The following is a 10,834-nucleotide window of genomic DNA, read 5'->3' on the forward strand; positions in this document are numbered from 1 at the left end:
AAATGTAAAGTAGACAGAGAATGTTTTCTACAAAATTTGAAGAAATTATTGAATGAGGTGATTATTCACATATTTGATTTCAAATGATTACGTTTAAATATTTAATGGATCTTTGTAGCAGCTTTTACTAGTCCAAACTCCATCTTTTGAGTTCCTTTTTTTTTATTGAACTCGTCTTTTTTGTTAATGTTGTTGTTATTGTTTTTGTTAATGTTTTTGTTATTGCTACTGATTTATGACCCCTCCCCACCCATAATGTTTGTGTGACTCGTAAAAATGTATCACAAATGTGTATAAATACATTTTGATATGTTTTATAAAGTTTTTTTTTTTGTGTGTGTGAATCCCGTGACAACGATGGAATCGAAGCACTAATCGAAACAGTAGAACTCATTTTCAATGAGTTCAAATGCTAAAATATTTTTCAAATGACCGTATAAGCTATACGTGGTAACGTTGAGATAATTTGTTAAGTTTCTGGGCTTCCGGTAGCTTTTAGCTGGTGCTCCACCTTCGAAGGAAAATTCCAAATACACCACTACTCTCAATACGCCACTACTCTCCCCTCTCCCCCCCCCAAAAAAAAAGGTCAGTAATTGTTGAAGGTGGTTACGCCAAGTCAAAGGGGCGTTTGTTACCGCTTTGTGCCATAAAATACCAATTTTTGCCGAGATCAGAATGCAGGGAAATATAGATTCTGTGATGGAAAACTAATATGTCATGGTCTAAGACATTTGGGAACCTTTTGGCCCCTTAAGAAATATTTCGGTCCCTCCCTTAAAACACATCTCTAACTGTAAAGACGCTAAATGTCTTTCGTTTTGATTTTGACATGCAATCTAATACTTTGAGTCACTTGTTTTTGTTTTTTTTTTCTTTGTATTTAATTTATCTTTTCTTATAGTGCTACAGCTCAACCTTGTCTTTTTCGGAAGTGGGAATGGGGAGGAGGATTTATCAATACTTCTTATTAGCTACGACTTCAGAAATTGACGATTTTTTCTCATGTCTTTCGTTTTGATTTTGACAGGCAATCTAATACTTTGAGTCACTTGTTTTTTGTTTTTGTTTTTTGTATTTAATTTATCTTTTCCTATAGTGCTACAGATCAACCTTGTTTTTTTTTGGAAGTGGGAATGGGGAGGAGGATTTATTAATACTTCTTATTAGCTACGACTTCAGAAATTGGCGATTTTTTCTCATGTCTTTCGTTTTGATTTTGACAGGCAATCTGATACTTTGAGTCACTTGTTTTTGTTTTTTGTATTTAATTTATCTTTTCTTATAGTGCTACAGCTCAACCTTGTTTTTTTTGGAAGTGGGAATGGGGAGGAGGATTTATTAATACTTCTTATTAGCTACGACTTCAGAAATTGGCGATTTTTTCTCATGTCTTTCGTTTTGATTTTGACAGGCAATCTGATACTTTGAGTCACTTGTTTTTGTTTTTTGTATTTAATTTATCTTTTCTTATAGTGCTACAGCTCAACCTTGTTTTTTTTTGGAAGTGGGAATGGGGAGGAGGATTTATCAATACTTCTTATTAGCTACGACTTCAGAAATTGACGATTTTTTCTCATTTACCCTTGATATCTTATTTACTTTGAAAAGAGGGAGAAAATTTTATAAACCGCATTTTTAGAAAATTATAGGGATGGTTTTAACAAGCCTTCTCAGTGGTGCATAACCCTCTCTATAAGAATATCATCAAAAACAGAAGATATCCCTTAAAAAGGAGGATTATATATTGTAAGCACTAGACGATTGGATTACAATTCGACTAATTATTGTAATTCCTTAAAAAAATATATAAAAAACGAATATTACTTTATTGGCTTTGAGAAAAGGGATAAAATCTTATTAACTTCATTTTTTTTATCTATCATCAATACATGTTTAATGGTTCGGAAATTCAGAACTTTTTCGCAGAAAAATCTTTTAGACGACCCAAGGCCGCAAAAATAATGTTTCATTAAAAGTCATCTTCACTTTATTTATTTATTTTTTTTTTTAATGAAGGGGGTAATATCGCTGTAATTTCAATACTCTAAGACACGACAGTTTGAAATAGTTTGCATCTTCTAAAGGCCTATAGTATATATATATATATATATATATTATATATATATATATATATATATATATATATATGTATATAGATGATAATCCCCACTGATTTACAAATATTATTAAGAAACTGTTTTTCTAGCGTAAAAAGCGAGATATTGAGGAGTAGGCAACCCCCCTCATATACGTAATAATTTCTGTTCGTTTTTACTTTTAATGTTGCTACTTACTTTCAGTTGAAAAAGTTTTTTTTTATTTAATTTCTGATTGTTTAAAATAATACCCGGAAACCCGCCCCCCCCCCACACACACTCGGGAAAATCCCCCATGAAAAGATCCTTTAAACAATTCAATCCGATGAAAATTTACCCCCGGACAACTACCCTTTACATCTCCATATGTAAAATTGAGTCGGTAAAGAGAAATTAAGACAATTAAAAAGAATTTCGTATAGAAATTCTAGAAAATTCCAGTAGTGTTGTCAAATCAGCCCTTGTTGGTATTTAGGAAAGCCAATTTCCTATTGATTCTACTGTTAATTTGTAATTCTCTGCATTTAACCATTCCTTGCTTTACAATTGTGAGCCAATATTAGTTTCTTGGGCTGTTTGGCTTCCAACAGTATTTCATACGAATGACGTAAAAAATATACTTGGAAGACACAAAAAGACAAAATTTCCTATTATTTACAACATTATAGTATAATATTATGTTTATAACGTATTACAACTATATTAATCAAAATAATAATTACAATTCCTGAATAAATGGTAGTTTTCAATTACTAGGCTTTAAAAAAAAAACGTGTTTTTCACCTTTTGATTACTATGGGTCATGGTCAGCTCTTTACTTGGTTGCAGCTATAGCTGTTACTGTGAAAAAATTTTGGAGGTACAGGAATATAAGTCTGTAAACCAAGATTAGAATATTAGAAGCTAAAATAATGAAAATGGTCAAGTATGGCTCTGAAACGTGGGGTTGTTGTAGAAAATTTGAAAGGGGGCTCATTCGATTGGAAATTTAAAGTTCTAGTTCCCTTTGAAAGAGTCATAAGTGATTAAAGGGCTGCACTGGGACATAAAATAGGTTTCCGATTTATAGTTTTGAACGGAAATTGGATCATACAATTAGATAGTGGATCTTATATTCACTTTGTCGTAACATTTTAAAAATATGAAATAGGGTTCTCCAATGGTGCCCCAGAAAATAGCCTAGAAAAGGAAAATATAATTATTCCAATACTATAGACACTTATTTTGAAATAGCCAACTTACTTACCCTTTCCGTAAAAAAGGTACTAAAAAAATAGGAAACAATATGACCTTTTATTTGGTTTTGCAATAAAATGCGAAGAAAAATAGCAAACAATATGACTTTTTACTGGAATTTATCCGAAACGTGCGAATTTTCCAAAAAAAAAAGAAAATAGAAGTCGACAAAGCGATCATTCAAACATTCTTTGTAAAAAAACTGCATTGAAAAGATTGCACTTGAACTTTCTCTGGGCTATTTGCCAAAAATCATGAAAATATAAAATATAATATCTTGATTAATATAAATCAAGAATATCATTTTAAAGGATTTCTTATAAGCCAATTTAACCAACTTAATTCTAAAATGTATTTCAGAAAATTCTGCATGCTAACTGTAAAAGAAAATACTTCCCCACCTCCTGAATATTTCGTCCAGAAATTTATTCGTTTCACAAATAAATTCTGGGCACTTCCCTATCACATTATGTAATTTTAACTCATGATTATTTTGGACGGGGGGGGGGGGGTTAAATTATACCTACCACTGATTCTTTTTAGAAAAGTTATTTTAAAATGCAAACTAGGGTGACTTAAGATATTACAATGTTTGGAGAAACAGATAAGAGTATAAAAACATTCTTGTCTCCTATTACTTTTTCCGGAAAAGAATCAATAATTTTTTCTCCATAGATAGGCAAGGAAACCTTTGACCATAACTCTTTTCCATGGTACCAATCTTTAACAACATTTCTATTACCTCGCAGTAACATATTATTTGGGCGGGAAATTTAATTCTTTTCTTTTTCAAATCTTCCATCTCTCGTTAATTAATACATTTTTGATAGATGAACTCAATCAGGTATTTGGCCCTAACTTTACGAGCCATGATCTCCGTTGTATAATTCTCGCTAACGGAGAATTCCAATGCCCCAAAACACAATTCCCCAAACACAAAGTTCAAAGTCCCTTTACCCTCCCCCTCCCACCGCCCTTTAAAAAAAACTTTAAGAAAGTTTTGACTCAATTTGCCAGCCATGGGCAAAACAGGGTATATGCGACGATCAAAAACAAACTGGACTGACTCGGACTCTGACTGTAATAATAAAAAAAAAGTTTTGCAAAAAAAAATTAAGAGCCATGCTAAAACCTAAAACGAGCAGAAATAAAATCATATATTAAAGTAAAAAGAAATTAAAATGAATAATCACAAATAGATAACATATATTTCTATTAATGAATAAATTTTCTTAATGTTAAAAAATTAATAAATTTTCTTAAATATTTATTAATGAATAAATTTTCCGAAAACGAACAGAAGCTAAAATTAATGTTTAAGTGTAACTCACAACGAATAGAATATTACCTCAAATTAGAGTAGGGCTACTGTTTCCTAAAGCACCAAAGGCCAGAGTAATTTGCTTACTGAAAAAAAATTATATTTTGAGCAGTGTCTTTGTATTCTTCATAGCATCAACAACGGTATTGACTGTATGCGATCTCTATAATAAAGAATACTTGCTTGGCTTCAGGCATAAAAAAAGAAAATAAAGTATAACATCTTGTGAGGATCAAACCTACTAAGCTTCAGTTACTATTGGTTTGCCTCGGAAAAGCTTCACGTACCCGCTGTGAAATATTAGGTGGTTACTTTCAGACTGGTAATTTGTGGTAATTGGACTTACAGACATTTAACGATTATAAGAAGTAAAATTATTGTTTATCATTAATTTCGTTCGTCTGTTGATGAGTCATGACTTTTACAGGTTAGTTTCAGAAATATTGGCTCTTGGGCAATCTGGTGAAGTGGCTGCTGCCATCCGAAAATTGATTGATGAGAAAAGTAGCAGACGAGGACGGCTTATAGGACTCTATCGTGATATCCTCTTTCTGGAAATGAAGGCTCTTGGGAGGGAGCATATTGATTTGGGTACGTCTCTTCTTTTTTTGCTCTTTTAGCAAAGTTTTGAAGGGTATAATTTTTTAGCGGAAATGATTAAGCAACTTTGCTGTGTGAAAAGCGACATTTCGGGCTATCTCAGCAAATTTATCAAAATTAACTTTCAGTGAATTAAAAAAAAAACTTCAAGATATATATACTCTGTTAAAGATTTGGTATTGTATTCCCTGCTGTCAGTTGAACGATCGAAGTATATTTTTTTGTTTTTAATTTTCTCCCAGAACTTACCTGTTATGTAATTACAAATTAACACGTTCTGGCGCTGTAAATACTATCTTGAGATATTTTAATAGAATCATAAAAAAAAAAAGTTTTTCTACTCTATGCTGTGTTTCTAATATTGTCTGTTTTAATGAATGGAATGAACCAATTTAATAACAATATTTTTGCTGTATCCGTCTTGCGTGATTCAGGGGTGCCAATTTGGGGGGGGGGATGACCTCACAGATTTCCTTCTTCCGCCTAGATTTTAGCAGCCTTTCATTGTATTTCATTGAAAAATACCTTTTTCTGCATTTAAATTGAGAAAAAAATGGAATGCCCCCTTAGGTTTTAAAAAATATTTCGCCCCACCCCCACACATACACTTTTCGGAATTGCCGCCACTTGCTTGAGTCGTTCCGCCTCAGAAAAAAAAGGCAGATGAATTAACTCGGGGTTAATAAACCACTACAAATATTCTATTAAGCCATATTATAATCATTTTATTAAATTTCTTTTGATTTTCTTCTAAACTTTACATTGTGCCAAAGCTATCTTTTTCAGATTCCTTTTGATAAGTTCTATTGCAGTTTTTAAGAGATTGTCTTTTACCTTCTCTTGGGTAGGGTCGGTTTATCGTTTGCTATCATAATTTCGTATTTTTGGAAATGTTCTTGCTGAAATTCTCGTACGGTTAAACCCTCGTTGTTTAACCTAAAACTTGTACCTACAATTTTTTTTCAAATGATATATCCGAGATGACTTGTCGCAAAAAAAGACAATTGTTTAGTATAAATTATGTTGTTTGAAAATTTTCAATTGGATTTCTCGATCCACGTCGGTTATTGGAACTCCACCAAAGCTTGTTTTCCTTCCATAAATTTACCACATTTCGCTTTAAGTGGCGTTCACACGTTTATCTGGATCGACTGCCTAGACGTGCCTAGGCACGTGTTGTACCCTATTTGTCGAGATAGTTTCCGTTACCACAGAAAAGTGCTTTGTTAGGGCTTTGTTATACAAATTACAGCCTAGTGGCTGTTACATATTTCGCTTTAAGTGGCGTTCACACATTTATCTGGCTCGACTGCCTAGACGTGCCTAGGCACGTGTTGTACCCTATTTGTCGAGATAGGTTCCGTTACCACAGAAAAGTGCTTTGTTAGGGCTTTGTTATACAAATTACAGCCTAGTATCCAGTTCCATAATGGTAGTCAAGTATATGTGTTAAGGGATATCTATGTAGAAGGTAAACTAATTAGAAGATAGCGGGCATTTATTAATAAAACATAAAAATATCTTTTTCTTGGAAATGTTGCTTAAATATGAAAGCATTCGTGTATAATAAAGACAAAAAAACAACAACGAAAAACTACAAAGGGAGCAGGTAAAAGAAATTTAATATTTAATGAGGATTACATTATAGACCTTTAGATTATGGAAAAAATTAAATAAATCAAAGGGATTGAAGAGTTAAAATAATAATAAAAAAGGTAATAATAATATTAAGAAAAAGGATAATAAATTTTTGTTTGTACCACAATGCAGTTCAGCTGCAGTAACGTGACTTCTTGTAACTCAATCTATTACATTGCACGCTCTGGCTCTAGACTGATTCACACTGAAAATGGTTCTATATTCCCCTCCCCTCAGAAAATACCCCCTCATGCAAAATTGAACAGCCAAAGGTAAGGTATGACAAATAAAACGAGTGAAGAAAGGAAGAGATTTTTTAATATTCTACCTGTATTCTAAAATGTAGGTAGAATATATGGTACAGAATATCCTGTGGTATTTACTTTTGAATTTTTATTTCTGTTAATTTTTTTTTTCATATTTTGGGGGTTGGTGTTTGAGTTATCATAGCAGGATCAAAATAAAGCTTAAGGAAAATAACTTGGAAATATATAAATCCTGAAAGGGGTACCCTAATTTAAAAAAAAGGAACCAATCAAAAATGGGGTTTTTTAAGGCCAAACGAGAATGCTGAATAAACAAACCAAGCGAATAGTTTGAGAGGACAACCGCCTCTCTTCCTCAGCGCGAAACTAAATAATATCTTCAAGGAAAGTGTCGAAGAAAAAACCAGCAAAACAAAAGTGGAATGTCAATGTGAAAAAAAAAATTCATTGCAAAAAAAACCTAAAAGATGAACAAAATTCAGTAAAACCCAAAAACTATAAGAATAAAAACTAAATACCTAACAACGATAAAGCGAGTCACTCACCAATATCTGCGATTTGCATAGAATCCAAAACATTATGAACTACCATCGACGGATTAGTTGTTATAAGTAGCGACGAAGACCACAGGACTGAACCATGGGTCCTGGTTGAACTTCGTTGAAGTAAGGATGCTATATATATATATATATGTATATATATATATATATATATATATATATATATATATATATATATATATATATATATATATATATATATTCCCGTGTTGTGCTGAAGACGGCTCTTGGCCATAGGGCCGAAATATTCACTGAATTGAATTCCACTGTCTTGAAAAAAAAGGAAAAATTTCCTATTCTTTCTAATTTGTTTTTGTTTGGATTTGTTGTTCGCTAGTATCCGTCGATGGTAGTTCATATTTTTTTGGATGTTATGCAAAACTGCCGATATTGGTGATTGACTCGCTTTATGGTTGTTAGGTATCTGGTTTTAATTCATATAATTTTTTGCTTTTATTGAATTTTATTTATCTTTTATTTTTTTAGTTTTTTGTTGTTTTTTTTCACATTTACTTTCCTTGTTTGTTCTGTTGGTTTTTTCTTCAGCCCTTTCTCAGCCAAAAAAAAGCCATATCTCAGACATGACAATTTTGGTAGGAAATATGATAAAAAAAAAAAATTTTTAACTGGATAAATTTGTATATTTTAACAAAGTTTTGATGGTAACGCTGCTTTACAACCACTAAAGTACCAAAGACAGAAAAAATTAAATCCGATTTCGGAATTGGTTTAATGTGAAAATTTTTTTTAGGAAAATATAGAAAATTCGATTTTCGTTAGTAGCAGGCGTCAAATTAAAAATGAAAATGGTAAATAGCCAAAAAAAAAATAAAAAAATACGGGACGAAACAGATTAGGAAGGTTTGGCTTTTCTGGCTTTTCTTTGAAGGCATGTGGCATATAGATAGATAGATAGGAAATAATCGGGAATTCAACTTTTAATGAAAAAGGTGTTTATATGTTGTAGATGTGATTTTTTTTTGTTAGTAGCAAGCGCAAAAAAAAGAAGGCGAAACAGAGTAAGATTGTGTAGGTTTTCTGTGAAGGTTTGTGGTTGTCTCTGTGAATCAACAGTTAATGTTTCAATTTTAGAAGAAGAAAATATTTTCAACTTTTAATATTAGTTTTGTTTATTTAATTTTACTTTCAATGTGGCAACGCTGACAAAACATGGTACTGCCTTTAAAGTTCAGAATGTTGGAATAACCAAAAGAAAAACCTGGAAAATTGCAGTTTTCAGGCATGAATGGATCTGAGAGGGATTCTGGGGACAAAAATTTTTTGTTTGATGTCCTTAGTATGTTAACTAAAATTGTGACGAAGTGCCATATTGATGTGGTATATTATCACTTATTATATTTCAGATGCTTATGATCGGCAGTACAGCTCAGCCTATGAAAGTGTTCGTGGACTACGTGGCTTATATCCAACTGATCAGCCATTAGGTATAGGCGCCTATTTTTGTCGTAAATTTTTCAGGGATTTGGAACTCTGATAGTTGGTGATTTCTCTACTAAGCGTTTTAAATATTTTTTATGTGCAATCTGGTAATATTTTATTGCTTTCAATAATTTTTCGGACTGTAAAAAGTATTGTTTCTTTTAAATCTATCTGTAAAATTTTTTGATTTCTTCCGAATTTTTATAGAACTTTGACTTTAGGTTTTATATTAGAAGAATATCATTAGTGCTTACGTATCTTAGAATAAGGCCTATTCTACAAGAATTTATTCTGGGGGTGGGAAGAGAGTTTTTCTAATAAAAATACCAAAAAATGTATTTTTAATTTGAGAGGGAGGCCAATTGCTTCCATCTGTCTCCCTTCCTCAATTGGTGCCCCTGTTGGTGTGTAGATAAGAAAAGAAACATGCCAGAATGGGCTTTCCACAACAATCTACTTGTGCTTACTTGACTAATTAAAGGGCCTCAATGCTTTCCTGTCTATGATCCAGTGGCCCGTTCAATGTTTGATATTAAGACTGCATGTCCAATAACCTTCATAATCGAAATTACTATTAATGGTAGAATAAAGTAACATATTCATAATTAATTAATGAACAATTTTAATTTCAAAACGAGTTAAATAACTTCCACAACAACTTGGATCCGGTAATTTTTTACCCGGAACTTCTGACTGGTGAATAGGCTCCGGTAAACATGATGCTTGTAAGGTTTTTGACACGTAAACGCACTATACTTGACATTTTGGACAGTTGAATAGTCTTAATATGACCATCTTGAAGCTTTCTGATTTATCGGGCCAATTCGTTTCTTTGTATCATAATGGGTTCTCACGAACTCGAAGTTCTTATGTTTTTCAAAAAGGCTTTTTTTTTTGTTCTTTAAAATTATTTGATATCAAAATTGTTTTAACATATATGGGATGCCTGAAAAAATCCTCCTTATACAAACAACGGGTCGGTAGTAGTACTCAAAAATGCCAATGCCAGCATGACCGCCATTAATGGCCAAAATCTAATGCATTCGGAGATGAGCTTAATTTTTTTCCAATTCTTTATCTTTTGTAATCTTGGAATTATGTATTTTGGCGCTCATACTTCATTCTATTGGTTAAAATTCTTTATCCTTGGTACTTAAAATTCTTCATCCCGGGGACATGCCTTTTTTCATTCAAAACAACCAATATAGCGTTACTTGTAAAAAGATATTTGATGGTCTTTGAGATATTTTTTTTTTTTTTTTTTTGAAAATCACCTAAACAGAGGAAGTTTGATAAAACGTTTAAATATGGTTCAAAATTGAAGACTCTTAGATTAGAATTCTTTTAATTCGTTTTAAAAAGAATTAAAAGTCAATAATATATTCATTTTCACATGGGATCCCATCTAGCCCATGTCCGCAGCATAGCATTCAAGCTCTTCTCTTCAGGATAGGCGGGGAGGGTGTGCCCGCCGTCTCCAATCACTTTCTGAATAGTATCTATCCATTGCCTCGGCTCAGTCCAGCATTCTCAGCCAATTCCATTTTGCAATATTTTTTTCTATAGTGACCCCCGCATAAAAGCACGGATGCTTTTAAGCCGTTGAATGGTTAAAAAAGAGTCTTCCTCGTGCAAATAATTTGCCGTTAATAGCAGTCAAAAGCGCTAACGCGT

The 10,834-nt window shown here is 32.4% G+C and overlaps 1 protein-coding gene across 1 annotated transcript in view; it reads left to right on the forward strand.

Moving 5' to 3' along the window:
• Positions 1-9,358, forward strand: part of LOC136038257 (DENN domain-containing protein Crag-like) — a gene marked incomplete at its 5' end in the record, with an annotated part of 35,736 nt that extends 26,378 nt beyond the window's left edge. Inside the window, 2 exon segments of the mRNA XM_065721374.1 lie at positions 5,084-5,247; positions 9,085-9,358. Of these exon segments, the coding sequence (XP_065577446.1) occupies positions 5,084-5,247; positions 9,085-9,215 (295 nt within the window).
• Positions 9,359-10,834: the final 1,476 nt, after the last annotated feature.

The sequence above is a fragment of the Artemia franciscana genome, chromosome 17, assembly GCF_032884065.1.
Source record: "Artemia franciscana chromosome 17, ASM3288406v1, whole genome shotgun sequence".
Classification (NCBI taxonomy): Eukaryota; Metazoa; Arthropoda; class Branchiopoda; order Anostraca; family Artemiidae; genus Artemia; species Artemia franciscana.